Source organism: Podarcis bocagei, assembly GCF_964188305.1.
Source record: "Podarcis bocagei genome assembly, chromosome: 15".
Classification (NCBI taxonomy): Eukaryota; Metazoa; Chordata; class Lepidosauria; order Squamata; family Lacertidae; genus Podarcis; species Podarcis bocagei.
The window spans coordinates 28,779,930-28,799,621 of NC_138141.1; the positions used below are offsets into that span (position 1 = coordinate 28,779,930).

General features: G+C 42.6%; 2 protein-coding genes and 1 long non-coding RNA gene across 12 annotated transcripts in view; 1 reads left to right on the forward strand and 2 right to left on the reverse strand.

The window, feature by feature from the left end:
• Positions 1-9,713, reverse strand: part of NFRKB (nuclear factor related to kappaB binding protein) — a 28,202-nt gene extending 18,489 nt beyond the window's left edge. For 2 of the 6 annotated variants that reach the window (XM_081172462.1, XM_081172457.1), the window contains exons 1-9: positions 9,565-9,706; positions 7,506-7,649; positions 6,814-6,914; positions 5,967-6,122; positions 4,723-4,924; positions 4,016-4,143; positions 1,923-2,097; positions 857-958; positions 213-286 (exon numbers count right to left, since the gene is read on the reverse strand). In XM_081172462.1, coding sequence (XP_081028588.1) covers positions 213-286; positions 857-958; positions 1,923-2,097; positions 4,016-4,143; positions 4,723-4,924; positions 5,967-6,101 — 816 coding nt within the window. In that variant the 5' untranslated portion in view covers positions 6,102-6,122; positions 6,814-6,914; positions 7,506-7,649; positions 9,565-9,706. Of the gene's footprint in view, positions 1-212; positions 287-856; positions 959-1,922; positions 2,098-4,015; positions 4,144-4,722; positions 4,925-5,966; positions 6,123-6,813; positions 6,915-7,505; positions 7,665-9,476; positions 9,539-9,564 lie in introns of those variants that run through there. The other 4 variants (XM_081172458.1, XM_081172460.1, XM_081172461.1 and 1 more) reach the window with 4 other exon arrangements.
• A 90-nt stretch (positions 9,714-9,803) lies between these two features.
• On the forward strand, positions 9,804-14,479 carry LOC308574688. The gene is made up of 3 exons (XR_014002537.1): positions 9,804-9,930; positions 13,451-13,637; positions 14,378-14,479. It is a non-coding gene; the product is annotated as an uncharacterized lncRNA (long non-coding RNA).
• The window catches only part of PRDM10 (PR/SET domain 10), an 80,874-nt gene continuing 75,517 nt past the window's right edge, over positions 14,336-19,692 (reverse strand). For all 5 annotated transcript variants that reach the window (XM_081172469.1, XM_081172467.1, XM_081172468.1 and 2 more), the window contains 4 exons: positions 18,977-19,117; positions 17,401-17,569; positions 16,471-16,583; positions 14,336-15,436 (listed from right to left, as the gene is read on the reverse strand). In XM_081172469.1, the coding sequence (XP_081028595.1) occupies positions 15,224-15,436; positions 16,471-16,583; positions 17,401-17,569; positions 18,977-19,117 (636 nt within the window). In that variant the 3' untranslated portion in view covers positions 14,336-15,223. The remainder of the gene's footprint in view (positions 15,437-16,470; positions 16,584-17,400; positions 17,570-18,976; positions 19,118-19,692) is intronic.

Here is a 19,692-nt window from a genome sequence, read left to right on the forward strand (position 1 = left end):
TTCTCATGACATATTCATGCTGTGATCAAATGCACACTTACCTGGAAGTAAACCCCACTACACACAGTGGAATGTACTTCCAAGTAAACATGCTTTAGGATAGGACTGCTAGCAAGGAAGGAGGAGGGCCTTATTCTCTAGGTCCCTTGCTGCAGAAAGAGGCACTAGCAAAAGAGTACTAAGAAGTAGTGGTCTCCTTATGGTTTGCTTACAGGTTGGCGCTTGCGTTTTTCATGATGTTTTTTCAGTATCATCTTCAGGTCATTCTCACCAAACTCCAGTTTATCTAGGGGAAAACGAAGACAATGCTATCAAAAGTTTGCTGTAAATCTATTTAAAATACATTTTATTTTGTAAAACAAAGACATTTTCACTTGGTGGCATAATGCAGATGAATGGTTAATTAAGAAGATATAAAACGAGCCTTGACACTTCAAAAAAAAAAGTATGTCAATGTGCATTAATATAGTGGCAGCTACTACATGAAAAATGCCAATACATTTGTGTATTGTTGGCAATATATGTTAATACATGTCAATCAGTTGTAAAAGTATTTTAGTATGGTTTAATGTATTTTATATGTACCTCTTTTGTTGCTCTCTTTATTGTTTGTGTATGTGAATGGCCTGACTGGCTAACAAGCAATAAACCTGGCTGGAAAACTAGGTTGGATCATGGATTGAGAGCAATAATGCCCAACACAGGAGGAAAAGAAAATGGCCTTTAACAGTCTTTTAAAAATGGAAGGAGGTGGTTTCTAAATTCTAAAACTAAGAAGGAAAATCCTGTGCGAAAACATCTTTTTAATGTATAAAGTTTTCAAGATGAGTCAGACTGAGATACCACTTGAGCTTACCTGCTGTTTTCATGTCTTGGGTTGATAATGTGGGGATTACTCTGAGAGGAACAGTAGGGCTTGGGCAATGGGCTGGAGAATTTGGAATCCAGGAGTTCAGATCTGAAATGCAACACAATAGTGAGGTTTCAACAGGGATAGTAGCAGAACAGAAGCAACAAACCTGAGCACAAGGCTCATTTTTCTAGGCAGCAGATGCACTCATACATCCAAGTCATTTAGTAATTTTGCTTTTTCAATCAACTGAGTTGAAAAAGTATGGCTCTATTTGAAAGGCCATAGAAAGGGGAAGTACTGTTAATCAGGATATTTTCCTAATTGTAGCTCTAAAACTTATAAAGCCAGCCATGATGTTTTGGTATGTTAATCTGACTGAGAAAAATATTTAGGTTTATTAGAAAGCACCCAAAATAAAGAACTCTGTGAGCATAATTTTAGTTAAAGGATAGTAAAAATGTTGAGAAAGGCAAACTGGAAATAAGATCTGTTCACTTCTCAAGCAGAACAGGGTTTAAGAAGAGGGCACCAGAGGGGAACTACATTGATAGAAAAGATCACCCAGAAGATACACACATACTTAGAAGGACATTAGTCCTACAGATGTTAAAAAGTACTATTAGCCTAATCTTAAACATGAATATGCTTAGAGCACAAAGTTTCCCCTGTATCAGCAAATGCACATTCAGCCTAGCATTTATAACCCATCTTCCATTAAAGTCATGCTACAGTATTATATGGTCCAAATAAAAATATCCATGACATTGCACCATCTTTATAGGGACACATGTCTGGGGTACCCCACTGTTAAGGACACAGTAACAGTCTCTTGGATCAAGCCAATGGCCCATCTAGTCCGGCATCCTGTTCTCACAGTGGCCAACAAGATTCCTGTGGGAAACCATGAGCACTCTCCCCTCCCATGGTTCCCATCAACTGGTATATATGCAAGTGTATATCATCACTGATTTCCATGTTCAGGTTTTTAGCTGATACAGCATTAAGGACTTCTCCATCCACACTTCACTTAAGAAGCTTTTGTTTATTCTAAAGAATACCCTGCCATTACCTTCTTCATCTGAGGATAAGGTGGTGTCTCCACATTCCTCTTTCACTTCCCTGAGGATTTTCAGGAACCGTCGATGTGTTCGCCGGTCCCGTTCCTCAGCAGCACAAGCAGCTGCTGAGTATTTCCTCTTCAGGGCCAGATCTGGACCACCTTTCCTAGCAAGCTCCAACAGATGCTGAAACAGATATATGCACAGCAACATGCTGAATTCCATCTAAGCTCCTGTGACTTACAAGAAACATATACATTAATTTTGTAACGTTTAAACAAAAGCCCATCATGTAAGTCACCACGACAGCCAAGTGGATGGGGCAAGATACACTTCTTCTTAATGAGTAATATGCAAGGATGGAGGAGTTCTAATATTCAGGGACCAAAATCGAAGCCTTAGGAACCAACATGACTTCATTTAGGCAATGGTCAATACATGCCACTACAAAGGCCGGGATCCAAAAAGCTAATAATTGTATGCAGAAAGGATTGAACATTCCCAAAAGGTTTAAGCAAATCAAAACTTTTAAAAGGAGACTCCCATGCTGCAACATAAATGGCTTTCAGAAGTCCCTTTATTTTCTAATATTATTTACTTTGGTATGTGGCATAGGGGAGGAGTCACTGCTCAGACTTAGAACATATGGTTTGCATGCACATGCTTTAACTCCTGGTAGCACCTCCAATGAAATAATAATAATAATAAATTTTATTTATATCCCGCCCTCCCCAGCCGAAGCTGGGCTCAGGGCGGCTAACAACAATCAAATAATCAAACAGTAAAATAGCCACACAATCTAAAAATATTTCATTATAAAAATTAATTAAATCAAATTGATGGCAACCAATTAAGCAAAATTCTGTGCAGGTTGCCAGAGGAGGGAGTCAGGCTGCGCCCTGACCAAAGGCCTGGCGGAACAACTCTGTCTTGCAGGCCCTGCGGAAAGATGTCAGGTCCCGCAGGGCCCTAGTCTCTTGTGACAGAGCATTCCACCAGATTGGAGCCGCAGCCGAGAAGGCCCTAGCTCTAGTTGAGGCCAGCCTAACCTCTCTGAGGCCTGGGACCTTGAGGATGTTATTATTTGCAGATCGTAGGTTTCACTGTGGGGCATACCAGGAGAGGCGGTCCCGTAGGTACGAGGGTCCTAGGCCGTATAGGGCTTTAAAGGTTAAAACCAGCACCTTAAACCTGATCCTGTGCTCCACCGGGAGCCAGTGCAGCTGGTATAGTACCGGATGAATGTGATCTCGCAGCGAAGACCCCATAAGGAGTCTCGCCGTGGCATTCTGCACCCGCTGGAGTTTCTGGGTCAGTCTCAAGGGCAGCCCCACGTAGAGCGAGTTACAATAATCCAGTCTGGAGGTGACCGTCGCATGGATCACAGTGGCTAGGTCAGGGCGAGAGAGATAAGGGGCCAACTGCTTAGCTTGGCGGAGATGAAAAAATGCCGCCTTTGTTATAGCTGTAATCTGCGCCTCCATAGAGAGGGAGGTATCGAAGATTACACCCAAACTCTTAACGGACGGTGCTGGCACTAATTGCACCCCCGCAAGAGATGGGAGTTGCCCCCTCGATCCCATATCGTCCCGCCTCAGCCAGAGGACCTCTGTCTTCGAAGGATTTAACTTCAACCGGCTCCCACGTAACCATCCAGCCACAGCTTCCAGACATCTGGTCAGTGTGTCTGGGGCCGAGTCAGGATGGCCATCTATCAACAGATAGAGTTGGGTGTCATCAGCATACTGATGGCAACCCAGCCCAAAACTCCGGACAAGCTGGGCGAGGGGGCGCATAAAGAAATGGTTCTCAGAGTGCTCTGTATCCCAGACAGCTGCCACCAAAGGAAACCACGGCAAGCTGGATGGCAGAATGACCATATGCATTAAAGGCAGCTTCTATTTTCATAGTTACAATGGTGCTCTTTAAGAAACCTCAAGCATGCAGACCCCTTAAGCGCCGAGAGCTAGTTTCATAGTTCTTCGAATCCCAGCCTTGTGTGAAGACACCTGGGCAACCAAATGAGAGATTTCTCCAGTCTTAGTGACAAATGCTGCACTAAATCTTATATTCTACGGAACATTTGGTTTATTCAAATGCTTACATTCCGGGAGGAAAGGATCTGTTTCAGCAACCGGTAGAAGTACTGCTGTTGGGAACTGAGGTAGCGCTTGTACTGAGACTTGAAGCAAAGCTGTCGATACTTCACCACTTCAGGATTGAAGTGTCCATCTGTAACAAGAACATGTACCATGGTTACTGCTGTTTTGAAACCTGCTGCCTGAAAGCTATTTTTCATTTTTTATCCAAAAGCTGCCACATGTCAGATCTCAAGAGAAGGAAGGCACTTACCCCACCAAAAAAAAAAAAAAGGTTATGCAATAATCATGTGTATTGGGGTAGAGTAGAAGGCAGTTTACTAAGGATCAAGAAGAAATTGAATATCTAACTTTTACCCTGTCAATGGGACCCTGACCACATAAAAAGGGGAACTGGGATAATGCAAATTGCTGATGCTGGACTTACGAATGAATAATTTCAACACACACAAAGAAAGAAGGAAATGGGATAGACTTCCCCTTCCCTTCTCCCCGCCCCCCTCAAACTGCAGGACAGGACAAAGATTGGATGAGACACAGAGTGTGAATGTATTGCATATGGGAGCACTTACAAATGTACAGCACTACAACACAAACAGCAGCCTATAATTAGGGAGGGAAAGGTGACTTCCACTTTCAGGACCTACAACTTGTCACCTTACATAGCAAAGTCAAGAAGCCAGGTTAAAATACAGACAAATCTGCCACTGACCGCGGAAGAGTTTCTGGGCAATGTGCAGGGGGTTTCCAAACCGAAAATTCTCTCCACTGAACAGGGACAGGATAAGATTATTCTGATGTTCAGTGTTGCTTTCTGGGAAGTGAGGCAAAAACTTTTTCAGGTGTTCTCGTTGCGAATTCGTCAGCACATCCTGCCATGTTGAAAGACTGACAACTTCAAAAAAGATTTCAGGCTACAGAAGGGTGGGGGGAGAGGGAGAGAGATATGAATGAAATAAAATCCTTCAAATGTGATCCAAAAATTCCACTTTTGAGAAATGCAACAGTATCATATAAAGCTCCTCAATTTTGTATTTATACAAAAAAGAACAAAATGAAAATTGTTATGGACTAATAATATAAACTAAGAAAACCTGTTCTTTAGCAGGAAAAGCTGTTAAGTTACAGTATGTTCCATTAAACACTGTTGAAAGGCTCTGAGGAGTTTACAGACCCAATGGCATAGTTTGCACGTCAAGGTTAGCTGTGTATAATGACTTACTGTGAACAGGCAGCATCTTATGCATGCTGCACAATCACTCATGCTTCATTGAAGCTTGGCTTGTCATTAGATCTGAACCTAAGATCTATGATTCTCCTGAACAAACTATGATGAACAAGGCTTCACGAGCGTTGTTTGTTTGGAAGAAAATACCATGATCCCAGGTATAGATGTAATGATAATCCATATTTCATAACTTGTCGCTCCTGGTTGCTGCAAGAGATGAACTAAGCAGGCAGCAATCAGGTAGCATGCACTAACATGTCACTCAATCACTGTTATGTCCAGGGTCAGGAACTTGGCCCTCTAAATGTTGTTGCACTCCAACTACCATCAGCCCCAGCCAACACAACCAATGATCAAGGATGATGAGAAGTGAGATGTGCAATTAACTTTGGCTTATCAGGACATGCAAATTGGGTTACTTAATGGTTTCTTACAGACAATGAAAGCAAAGAAACATGATTTGGGTTTCCTTCACATCAATTGCCATATACCCAAGGACTGGATGCTGCCCAAGTAACAAAACCCTGCTGCCTCCCTCATGCCCTACTTGTGAGCTTTTCAGAGGTATCTGTTTTTGAAGCTGTTCCTGTCTAATTTAGTTATCAAATGTTTGCTGAGATGCCACCACTTTTGAATTATTCCTCCAAAAGATAGCAATGGTTCCTTCTCAGATCACACTGTTGTTTTACACTATATGGAAGAAAAAAGGTTACTCCAGTTCTACTTACATCTTCCAAGAGATCTTCTGGCAAGCTAATTCGAATGGATCCCAGCATGCAATCCTCCATAATCTGTGTGCCATTTCCTTCTCCAGATGGCCCCAACTCTAATGGGTCAGTGAGCATGTGATCCAAAGAATCCATTGTTCATGCCCTAATGAAACACTAGAACAAAAAGAAACTTACTGTAACCAAGAAGCTATTTTCACAATTCCACTATAAGCAGGTTTAATTTTAAATAAAGTATATTTAATTATTATTACAGACCAACTCAGTTGGCACTTATTTGAAAATCATGTTTGTGTGTGTAGCTCTTACTGCTCTTGGAAAATAAAAGCCCAGTTTAACACTTCACACTTTAAAACATACTGTTCTACTACAGTATAGTATAGTTTGTTCTCTGTCCCTCTCTACAAATCTCTTGCAAAAAAAGCTCATATGTGCTTACCAGGAAGCAGAAAAAGAAGCCTTGCTGAATTCCTCAAGATTTGTGTGTGGTGGAAGGAAAGTAAAAATATAATAGACAAAGTGTGAACTGCTGCCAGAGAATGCCTGGTCAACAGAAGGTCTTTCTTAGTTACAGGTAACCAAGGGAGATGTGTTTTTTGCAAGCCTGTTCTATGATTGAGTAAATAAAAGGTGTAACTATTTATTATAGAACAGCTTCTAATCTAAAGAATTACGTCTATGCATACAGTACAATTTCAGTGTAAAAACAACAACATTTAACCGAAATAATAAAAATACATTACTATTTGGCAAAATAATGTAATTCATGTTCCAAAATAATTATAGTGCCATGTCTTGAGGAATTACTAAAAAGGAAAGTTCATTACTTGCAACTGGTGATATTTACCTTTTATTTGAAGAACACCCACCTTCTCCAGCTAGGGACTTGGAACATCAGTTACAGAGGATGGAAGCAGACATATAGCTGCCATCTGAAATATATTGGTCCTGAGAAAAAGATTTATTCTCAAATGAACAAGAGTCACATTTAAAACAATGTATTTTATTAATTGAATACTGCCAAACCAAACAAATTTCCACTGAGTGGTGGGGTTTTTTGGTGCTCCGTTACAAAAACAATTTATCAAAATGAGTACACCTCACTTATCTTTTGATAGAAATTCAGACAATAAAAAATGAAATCTCTGTCTTCATCAATGTTTTGAAGAAAAAAGGGAGGGGGAACCAGAAGTTTATCTGCTATGCCAGCAATAAAAATTGCAACACACTTCTAGTCAAACAGAGAATTTGCACTTGAGCCCCAGAAGAACATTTGGTTGCCCACATTGCTGGGGTTCTTGCTACCATTTGGCTAGTTTTGGGTAACATTGGTCAGTCTAGGTTAACGTTCATTAACTTGGGAACTTAATGAGAACAACAAGGCATTCAGTTTCTGTGGTCATGCATCTTTCTACTTTTATTAGGAAGAGTCACTGGCTCTATCTAAACCATGGTTTGCTCAACAAATCAAGAGTTGTCTCATAGTCAAGCACATAATGTACAGCTCATTTCACTAGCTTGTTTTCTAGCTGTTCTTACCTCATGCAGCTTGGTAAGCATCGCAGTGGCGAAACAAACCAAGATTCAATAAGGCTGTTTGGTTCACACATGACACCAAATGATGGTTAAAACAAGCCACAGTTCATAAAGCACCAACAAATCTTGGTTTCACATTGTGGTTTGCTGCCAAAAAGCAAAGCATGGCTAGTTTGACCAGTCTGAATATTCTGGGAATAATTTCATCAGGAAAGCGGCACACAAATAAACAGAGGATTACGATGAGCAACATACAGTATAATCAAATTAAACAACCAAGTGATAATTCATAAGGCCCCACAATAATATACAAAAATAAAATACAGAAAATCAAAAATAATGCATCTCCAAAATCTAGATCAATCTGTAACCAATTTTAAGCATTGCAATCTTCTAATATAATATGCTGCCAAGTTACTAAGGAACAGATTTTAAGAGTTATGTTTAGCACAAATACTTATAAGAACTGTACATGGTAAATTTCTGGTACCTTTTCCTTCAGTGAGCTCGAGATTGTGTGCATGGTTCTCCCCCTTCCCATTTTATGCACACAAAATCCCTGTGTGCTAGGTTAGGCTAAGAGATGGTAACAGGCCGAAGGCCACTCAATGAACTGCATGGCCAAGTGGAGATTCAACCCCTAGGCTCCCATGTCCTAGTCCAACACTCTAAATGTCATACAATCTGGGGTAGAAAATTTTTCAGAGCTGTATTTCTCCAAATAATGCTTTCCACTTCTTAAGTTCATTAGTAACAATGAATGGAACTTTGTTTATTTAATACAAATAAAACAGACATGCTAAATTAGATCACTCTTCAAAACATTCCAAAATGTTCTGATGAAAAAATTGCCACAATTTTTGTCGGGAAAACAGTCACCACTGCAAATTTCATCTTAGAAGAAGCATTCCCTCCTTCATGGAAGAGAGAACAGGGGATTGCCACTTCCATGATGATGCTAGGAAGATCTACATGCATGCATCGTACAAGGCACCCCACTTCCACTGATTCTACTGCAACCCTTCCACCAGCAGTTGAAGACTGCTTTATTCTGGCAGGCTCTGGGAACAGACTGTTTTTAAAGGAAAGGGCTTTTAGTAGTACTGTTTTGACAATCTGCATTTTAATATATAAAAAAATTGTCCAGTAGCACCTTAGAGACCAACTTTCACGTGCATTTTAACAGACTTTGTTTTATATTGTTTTAATTCTCCTACAGTTTAACCACTTTTGAACCGTTACCTTTAATGTATTTTTAGCTTTCTGTATTTCACCTACCCTGCTTTAATTTGTATAAACCAACTTGAGCCCTGGTCTAGGAAAAAGACAGGCTATAAATAATAACAACAACAATCCTTCATCTATGTTATAACCCCATCCTGTTTTGGAAGGTCACCTGACTCTCATAGGAGCAGCTTTTGGGAGCTGCATGGCTGGACAGTGGGAAGCGGGCATCCCAATTTTGCACAAACAGATGCGTCTTCAGCCAGCGCAAAAAAATAAAAATAATAATTGTGGCCAACCCCCTAAAACACATGCTTCCTCACCCACCCACCTTTGGGAGAATTTCCCTCATGATACAAGCTTAGCCTGTCAACTACTCTGGTAATCCATTCCCACTGCCAACAATTTGATGAAGCAACAGCCTTTATTGTCTGCAGAGCCAGGTTAGGCTGTGCACCTTACAGGCTTGCACAGGCAAGAGCAGAGGCAGCCCCCTGCCCCCGAGGAACTTACACTCTTAAAAAAGGCGAGGAGGGGAGGCAAGGGGAGGGCCCACGAGCAAAGACAGTTCCCCCCCCCATGCACCTCATTCTTGCCCCCCACAAACCCGCCTCCCTATCCTGCCCCTACCTTCCCCACATTCCCTCAGGTATATATATTCGCGCCCCCTCCCCAAAGTTCTCAATGCCCCCCTCAAACTTTGACCCACAGGAGACCTTCAGCACCACACGCGCCTGCCCCGTTTGATACCTCAGAGGCCTCTGAGGTGAGTAAGAGGATCCGGCCCCTCCGCGTTCCAAACAGACGCGCACCCCCCTCCCCTCGAACCCCCGCTCACCTGCACCCGGCTCAGGCATTCCGTTTCCAGGTCGAGGTGGTGGTAGTGGTGGTTGAGAGCGCATGCGCCGACGCACGCGAGGCCTCCCCTTCCAGGCGCGCGCGCCGTGGGCGCGCCCAAGCTTGAGCCTTCCCTGCCTCCCGCGGAAGGAAGGAAAGGAACGAAGAAACAAAACGTCGCGCATGCGCGCCTCCTCCTCCTCCTCCAGACGGGCGAAAGCGCGCAGCCGCACTCGTCGTCGTCTTCTTCGCATGCGCGGCGGCGGTACGGTGTGCCTCGTGTTCCGTTTGCGTCTCCAGCGGCTGGAATGATTGAGAGCCCACTGATTGATTGACGGCAGGGGCTATTTCTGGGTCAGCCTGTCAGGTTGCAGCATATATGATCTATTTGGCTATTTTATTTCGAACATTTCTTTTAGAGAATGTAGACTTCTTAGTGCATTTATGATTTTAATTTTTGTTTTAAACAGTTGTTTTTAGTGTTTTAACTGATAAATTTATTGTTTTGTTGTAAACCGCTTTGAGGTTTCTGTTTTTACAGTCAGTTTTATGATTGTAAAATTTTATACGCTTATTAATATATATATATACACAGTGCTTTTTTCTGAGGTATGCAGGTGTATGCATATCCCTAAACATTTTGTGAATCTGTACTTTTGTTCATTTACTGTATTTATTTTTCCTGAACTATAAAATGGTGGTTTTCTTGAGTAAAAATGAGAGTACTCCTAAACATTTGGGGTGGGGGAAGCACTATATATACACACCACTCTTCAGCCTAAAAGGCTCCCAGAGTGGCTGACATCAATTAAAACAAAATGATCCTGCGAGGTGGAATCAAACTCAGACGCTAGTTCTTCAACAGTTCTAAAAATGACTAGCTTGCATAGTTCAGAGGCAGGAGGTACCTGCTGGAGTGAGCCTTGCTTCCCATCTCCCCCACTGCGGCAGCCTGGTGGGATGGCTGCTGCCAGGTGACAGTTGAAGGAAAGGAGGCCTGATGGAGCTGGCCAATCCTATGATGGGAAGTCTGATGAACACTTTGCAGAGGGGTTTAATCAAGTGTTGCTGGTCTTAACAGCAAAAGCAGCTTGTAGCACCTTGAAGTCGGGCTCCAGTCTAAAAGCTGGTGGCTGTGCTATGTAATGAATTTGTTAACATGCTACAAGGCTCTTTGGAGCTTGATGAAGCTTCCTTCTGAGTAAGGGCATACAACAGCAGCCTCAACCCAACATATTTAGAAGTAAGGCTTGTTTCTCCATCTGGGTAGCTAATATTCCACAGCAGAATGGTTCTGAAAATGGAGGTTCCAAACAGGTGTAACTCTGAAGATACATTTAGTCAAGTCTGCATTTGGTATGTTTTGCTTTCTGGGGGGTGGGATGAGGGAACAGAAGTTGTAGTTTTATTTTTATGTGTATTCTAGCCTTGTAAGCAGCATTGTGTTGTTAGAGTATGTGGTATAGTGGTTAGAGTGCTGGACTAGGACCTGAAGGAAAGGTTGGATAGGAATGTAATAAAATTAAGTTCAGTGGGGATTGCTTTTGAATGAACATCAAATGTGTCATGGGATCAGATTGAATACCTTCCTGTTGTTTAGGATGTATATTATTTGATGCCTAACTTATCTTTATCTGCTCTTGGAAGAAGTGTTTTATGTTTCTAGGCAAGAATGTAGCAATGGAATGAGGTCTTTTCTTTTTGCAAAAGAGGCAGAAATTCAAAAGATGTAGGTTTCTCCAATATGGAGATCCAATGGGCAAAGCTTGCCTTGCTGAATTTCTGCCTGTCACAAAGGTACAGGAGGAGCTTGTGGGCTGTGGCCAATGTTAGCCCTACACAGAGTAGACCCATTGAAATTAATGAAACTAAGCCCACTAACCTCAGTTTAAAAAAATAAATGGTAAAGGACCCATGAACGGTTAAGTCCAGTCAAAGGCGACTATGGGGTTGCGGCGCTCATCTCACTTTCAGGCTGAGGGAGCTGGCGTTTGTCCGCAGACAGCTTTCCGGGTCATGTAGCCAGCATGACTAAACCGTTTCCGTGTGGAACCCAGAGCACACGGAAACGCCGCTTACCTTTCCACTGCAGCGGTACCTATTTATCTACTTGCACTGGTGTGCTTTCGAACTGCTAGGCTGGCAGGAGCTGGGACAGAGCAACGGGAGCTCACCGCATTGCGGGGATTCGAACCAATGACCTTCCGATCGGCGAGCCCAAGGGGCTCAGTGGTTTAGGCCACAGCGCCACCCGCGTCCCTAGAAAACTTTTGCCATGACTCGGATTCGAACTGAGGTGGAGGGCCGTGATCTTATAGTGGTTAGTACTCTGCGTTGTAACTTCAGTAGATCAACTGAGTGGAACAAACAACTCTATATATTTTTGCATCAAGTAAAATGGTGGAGGGGTTTCTGACTGTTTCTTCCCCAACACACAATTTATTATTTCTATAGCCCTATCAGGAAATTACAATGCATACAAATAAACAGGAGCCAAGGCTGATTTTTCTTTTCTGGCACTGTTCGTGTGCTTTTTGACAACTGCAGAGCACCGAGAAAAGCAGCAGTTAAGGCTTGTCACATCACTGAATGTTCATACTGAAACAAGTTTTGCCTGCTGATTCTGCCGATTTATGCAGCTGTGCCAATAAAGGCACAGGGATCCTCCTATTAAATTCTACTCTGAAATACACAGGTTCAAACACAGCTCTGAAACTACTAGACTGCTTTACCACATTTCCCATGCATCAAATGGTAGCTGTTCTAATTCCTGTCATGAGGGAATGTATGCATGAGCAAAATAAGCGAAAAGACTGTGCAGATGGATCCTCTGTTTACTTAGAAGTAAGTCCTACTGAGTTCAGCTGGGGCTTACTTCCAAGAAATCAGGTGCAGGACTGCAGTCTCGTGAAGAGTGAGCATCGATGTCTGCAGTGCATGGGGCATCCCCAAACTATAGCCCCCAGATTCCCAGGTATATCACAAAGAGGTGAAGATTTAAAAAATCACACTGTTAACCCAGGGCAGATAAAGTTTGTTATTATAACCATATTGCAGCAGGCGTGACTGGTGAGAGTGTGGGTTATGCTAGCCCTGCAAAGTAACACCAGCAACAAATCAATATAGTTTATATGTAAAGGGGCGGGGATTTCTTTTTACACCTGGGAAGGTAGTGCAAGAATATTTGCATGCTACATCAGTCACTGAGTGTACAATGAACATTACACTACTAAACAAGACTAGACCAGCACATTGTAGTAACTTGTGCTAGGTTCTTCTTTCATTAAATGTTGTGATTTTACTGCCCAGCTTTTAGCAGTTTTAAAGAAGAAAAGGACTTTGGGTTGTATCTAACGAAGTTGGTCCCTGTTTGTATTTCCACTTGTGCAGTGGATTCCCTGCCTCTCCTCTGTTTGCCCCTTGCAGATCTGGTTCACATATCTGTTCAGTTACATTGGTCACCACCATCCTTCTTACTTGGTGGCCTAGTGGTGTAGGTGAGAAGACAAAGAACAAGAAGTTTCTGCCCTGAGGTAGTGTAACATTGTTCTGCTTTTTGCAACAACATGGAAGAGCCTTGCGTTCCCTTTTCGTTTAGGGTTTATAATTTTGTATGTTTGTGAGGTCTAGTGAACACATTCTGCTTTGCCAAATCACAGAGCACCTACTTGATCGATGTGGTGATTGCTGTACATATTTCCAGAGTGGCTAACTCGAACTAATAAAGGTTACGGTTTTTTAAAGACAACAATATTGTGTTTCACGGAATCAAGCTGTGGAGCATTTGCCATTTATTGAGGAAGGCATCTCCCTCCTTCCCTGCTCCTGTCTGCATTATATGTATGTCCATTTCACTGGAATTAATTGGATTTTTTTCCAAGTAATAGGTTTATGACTGAGGTGCCAGGCTGATTTTGTGATGGCTGAGATGGCCCGAACAACTTCTGTTCCTATTTAAACGACTTAACACTTCAAACCGAAAGGATGAAGGTGCTCCATATACAATTCATCACAGCACCAGAGGGTTGAAGAGGCCTGGAATAAAAGCAGTGTATTACACAGCGGCACTCCAGGGTAGTATATATCTCCCAACAGTAGTAAAAAGGAATCTGTAGCTTCTGTTTGCCCGAATATTGCTGTTGAAATGATACTTCCCAATTGGTTTAAAAAGCAGACAGACTCCTGAATGGGGCCAGCACGCAAATGAAGTGCCTTAAAGAAACAGCTTCTCCTTTATCTGGTCCCAAACTTTATCCTTGTCTCACCTGGAATGCCTCTTGTAGCACAAGCTGCAGTGAAATGAAAGGGGGGGGGGACCTACAATATCAGAGCAGCTCTCTTGCACAACCCCATGAATCTCAATAATATGCCTTTCACAAGGGATGCCCCGGGCATATTCAGTCAGGCAGCTATTGTTTTTAATGTCTTTTGTTGCTGCCCTGAAATAGCGATTTGCTGTCTTTGTGTTCATTTTTCTGAGTGCAAGGCTGTTCATTTTATGAAACAGCCCAGTTATTTGCAGTTTTTATACAGCGCCTAGTAAAGGTGGGAGAGGAATGAATGAAATATTTCAGGCAGCAGAAATACAAGATCTCCAGCTATGCTGAACTGAAGGTTGTGGATTTATCCAATATTGTGAAGTAAAGGGGTCCCTCCAACAGCAACTGTATAAAAGGAACAAAGTTCAAAGCAGTTCTTTTAATAAAATGCACTTAGGTTTCAAACCCCAGCCCTGATACAAGTTAGTAACGTATACAATGAAAGCTGCTGGACACATTAAAACATCACTGAGCCTTTTTATTCTTGTTTACTAGGGAAAAGGGATCTTCCCCCTTGTACAGAAGGAACACAGTCAACAAGGTGAAGGTTGAAACTCTGTGTTACCTTAAATGCTCCTGTGATTTGAATAGGTTTGAAACTTGGGAGGGCTCCAAGTTAGCTTCCTTCATACTCTCCAGAACTGAGTACCAGGACAGTGCAGACGGCATGTAAACAGTTCACAAGGTTCCAAAAATAAAATTTAAAAAAAGAAAAGAAAAATAACTTAACTGCTTCTGCACAGCTTCACAGTTTCACTGTCCCAACTGTCCCAAACGCTGTGGGAAACAATGGTCAGTAATTGCTCCTTTCCTTTCAGGCAATTTTCCTATTTATTTCTCTCTCCCCCCCCCTTCCTATGCTGGTATATTCCTTTCGTCCATGGCTACTTAAGAAATTAAGCCAAAAGAAATGTAATTAGCTACTGAGGACAGACTGCTTTTTAAAACTGCAGGTATGAAACACATACATGAGACATATTTTGCCAGCAGTTACGTGTTCAGCAAACCTTTCATTGTTGTGAAGGCTTCAGCAAATGAAAAATAAGGGTTCCCCTGGAATAAATTAAAAAAGGGGGGTCCAGAAGAATCTTAGTTTCCATTTTTTTTTACACCATTCTTTGTTCAAGAGCTCCGGGAATTGCTGGCATCCTAACTGCTGTGAGCAGCTTTAGGTATCATTTAGACCTGAAATTCTGCGAATTCAGCACGAGACGAGGAACTTCAAGTTATACAAACAAACTTGTTAAAACATCTCTTAGTGCCTCAAATATTCAGGATTATGAATCTAAAAAGTCAGCAGATTCCGCTGGATCTCCTCCTTTCTCTGCCACAAAGGAGAATTCACGGCTTTTCCGTGTGCACATCACTGCTTTCATTGCCATTAGTTGTGGTGGTTATGATGTATTGCGTCGTTTGTTGCTGATTTGCTGTTTGTGATTCCAAGGAGTCAGAATGTGTCGATGGCTGAGACAGACCCACTTCTATGCTACTGGAAAGTGAGAGGTTTGGCTTTACATCCAAGTCAGATTGACCTTCAGCTAATACGTAATGTGTCTACAGGAAAAGAAACCAACATAGGTTATCCTGTTTTTAATATTTTTCTCTCATATCAATAACTTATTTTTGCCTCAACTTTGGTTGTTGTATGTTATGAATACACAAAAAATATAGGTTAAGTCAATAAAAGTAGGAACTGTAAAATAACCTGGTGTTTGCTGCACCCTATGGCACACAGGTGATTTATTAATTAGAGCAGGTCTTTGAGCTGGGTTAGCTATTCCTTAAATGTTCCTTGATACAGTAATCCCTCATCTTACGTGCATCCGACTTGCCTGATTTCAACCATAAGTAGCTGAAGGTGGGCTGGCTGAAACTGCCCAAGTCCCAAGCAAGTCGGAGAGCCAAAAAACTCGTCTCGCACCAGGTCCACTAGGGGCTACCTGGTGTGAAAATGGTTTTTAAGTGCTCCACCTTGCTTGCTGGGCAAGGCCCACTCAGCACACTGACCGTGAAGGTTCTGGGATGCTCTCACAAGTTAATGTGAGCATCCCTAGCCTTCCAGGGCCAGTGTGCTGAGAGGGCCTTGCCCGCAAACAAACCCAAGAGCTAAAAAGCACACCTGGTGCTAAAAGAAGTGTTAAGTTCTTGACCTCGCTTGCTGGGCAAGGTCTGCTTGGTGTACCAGCTCTGGGAGTGCCGGGGATGTTTAAACTATATGGCATTTTCACATACACATAAACCTTTGAACCAAGATGAGGGATTAGCATATATAGAAGGGACGAATTAATATTTCTAAAATAACAGATTTCATGAACATAGCTGACTCATTCTGCTAAGCATATATGTGACCTGACTTTGCCAGAATAAGATGCAATTTTACTCTTAGGCACTCTCAGTCCCCACATCCATAATATGGGATTAATCCTGGAACATTTAGAAAAAGCCCTGTGCAATAGCTTCCAGTTGTTGTTATTATTACCAAGAAATCTGAATGTTTCTTTGACCACCCATAATAATGCTGCTTAGGACGTATGCAACATATTTCAAATGTTCAAAGTGCTTTCCTTATATTTCCTCAGTGATCTTACCTGGGCGACTGTTTTCACTTGCCCTGTGTTCACTGTAGTGACAGGAGTTCCTACGGCTGCCTCCGCAATCACATACTGGCCCTGTGGGAGGGTCATCATCTGAATATCAGAGGCTAGAGGGGAAAATTGAGAAGATAAAGAAACAGAGTTAAGATGTAGTCCTAACCCACTGAATTTAACCCCAGGCCTGCTCCCATATAAGGAGGGCAGGACCCTCACTTAAACACCATCAATACAAAAAAACATTCAGAAGGTCAAAGTAAGCCTTGTGGGTTTACCTGAAGCTCACTGAAGTCTACATTTCAGTCTGTGACTTTTAAATATAAATATATTGAGAAGATTAAGTCTGAAAACACTTGGCCCTAGCATCTGGAGGCTACAAGTGCATTAAAAAAAAACAAAAGGTGCCTTCTGAGATCTCTGTAAACTCTTTTTGTGACTTGTCAGAGCTAAACCTGAGACCTCCTAGCATAACCCCTCCAGCCCTAATTGTGGTTTTTTACAATTTATGGATGAAATTTAAGTATCATTGGCCTTCTAATAAAGGAAGCAAGGAAAATGTGCCTCCCCACCCTCTCTTGTAGTGGTGTATTAACATAAGCATCTTCTGATGCTTACAAAATTTTATCAGCTGCATGATGCTATGAACATTGTTTTCAGTTTACACAACACCCTACTCAAAGCAATGCAATTAGAACAAGAAGTTGGCCTGCTTGTATAAGACGTCAGAAAATGTATGGCTTGTAGCTCAAACTGGAAAATAAAAGACTTGGATATGTAATACGAAGAAGCCTTACAGCTGTTGTTCTTCTTTAAGGGGCTTCTCAACCATTATTTATTAAATCACAGCTTGGAAACTGCGAATGAGGTGCAGGCACTTTCCCAACACCTCTGAGAGCAAGCAGTAGCAGAGCCTTTTTGCATACTTACGATAGCTGCGGAATGAGTTCCATGAACTGGGAAGGTATGCTTGCTGGACCGAAGAACCTTGCTGTGATTGGAGTGTTTGGCTTTGTGACGAGCTGGTTGCCTGCATCTGGGAAGGGCTGAGCTCCTGCTGAGATGGTTGGGATGAAGGACTTAAGGGCTGACTTCCCACCTAGAATAACAGAAGTGTCAGCATAGATCTTCAGGATCTCAATACTGTATTAGTTACACTATCTCCACTTGAAAGGTCCTGTCACTAATCTTCTCAATCAGTGAAAAGCAACAACACAAGGCAAGACAAAAGTTATGAATATTGCACTTTTCACCTACAGCAAGTTACAGCAACAACTTTCCCATAAGCGGTGACTAAATCTACTTTCACAACTGAGCTACGAACACCACCTTGTTGTTTCAGTGCTTTTGCCTTGGAACTAATAAACACAATTTAGGCCAATACATGCATACCTCATATTGTGCTTTGTTTAACCATACTTCACAGGTGCTGTCCCTTACAAGGGCGCAGGTGTAGTTGTAGGCAGCTTGGCCCCCTGCTACCACCACTGCCCCTCTTCTGGCCATAAGAATAGAGCTCGCTAGGGCTGGAGATGGGTTTTTCCGCTCCCACCTCTGCAGCCAGGGGGTGCTGGCTTAATAGACTACAGTATAGTGTGCCTTTTATATGAACTGGGAAGCAAAAATTTAAACAGTGTGGCTCGCTTTACTGCAATACTTGCTTTATTGTGGTGGTCTGGAACTGAGCCTGCAATATCTCCGAGGTATGCCTTTACACAATTCTAATTTATAAACACTGGTTTGGGGTGTAAAGCAAAACAAAAAACAAAAAACCCTCAGCCAAAGCAGCATTTAAGGGCTTTTCATTGTTTTTCTCACAACAAGGGTGATAAAAAGCAACTACAGCCTGTCCTAAAGGTAAAGGGACCCCTGACCATTAGGTCCAGTCGTGTCCGGCTCTGGGGTTGCGGTGTTCATCTCGCTTTATTGGCCGAGGGAGCCGGCGTACAGCTTCCAGGACATGTGGCCAGCATGACTAAGCCGCTCCTGGCGAACCGGAGCAGCACACGAAAACGCCGTTTACCTTCCCGCCGGAGCGGTACCTATTTATCTACTTGCACTTTGACGTGCTTTCAAACTGCTAGGTTGGCAGGAGCAAGGACCGAGCAACGGGAGCTCAACCCGTTGCGGGGATTCGAACCGCCGACCTTCTGATCGGCAAGTCCTAGGCTCTGTGGTTTAACCCACAGCGCCACCTGCATCCCTACACAGCCTGTCCTACTTATCAATAATTGCAACAGATTTAGCAAAAAGGGAGAGTGTCTGTATGTACACACTGAACGCATTAACACAGCATGGCTTCAGCCTGGAGAATAGGACCAGCGCTGCTTTGCTTCAGTGAATGGAGCCCTTCTGAGCATTATTACATCCTCAAACCTCTATAACAGCTGCCTCCCCCCATTTTCATCAGACAGACCGAGGAAGACAGAAGCTAAAATAAAGAATTTAACATTTCTGTTTCGTTAGTCACTGTAAGAAATAACTAAGTAATGTATATATGGCTGACCTGTGAAGATGCTGGGGCTGTTGGGCTTGATTCTGTGACCTGGATATGCTGCACTTGGATGGCATGCTGGGCGTATGTCTGAGTGTCCTGCAACTGTCCGACGTCCACTGTGGAATGTTGAGACTGGTGGGGTGAGGTAGCCTGGGAGGAAAGAAACAAAAGCACAACTCCGTCCTGTAAATGTTTGATGTCCTATTGTGTTCTAATTTGTTGGAAGCCGCCCAGAGTGGCTGGGGTAGCCAGATGAGTGGCATCATCGTCGTCATCATATATGATGGGGCTGTGGTTGCATTTAGTTCAGAATTGCTACTCCTTTTACTCCAGGGTCTGGATTCGCATGTTATTGGGGCTGGGGTGCAATTATAGCTTCCCTGTAGCTTTATCCCACACTGGTCTGGTAATGTAAGAACACAGAAACTATTTGAAAGATGCAGGAGTGAACAATACAGTGGTACCTCAGTTTAAGAACTTAATTTGTTCTGGAGGTCCGTTCTTAACCTGAAACTGTTCTTAACCTGAGGTACCACTTTAGCTAATGGGGCCTCCTGCTGCTACCAGACCACTGCCACACAATTTCTGTTCTCATCCTGAAGCAAAGTTCTTAACCTGAGGTACTACTTCTGGGTTAGCGGAGTCTGTAACCTGAATCGTCTGTAACCAGAGGTACCACTGTACATTGAGGATTAGGGTTCCTTCTGCATAAGTTTTTGGCCCAC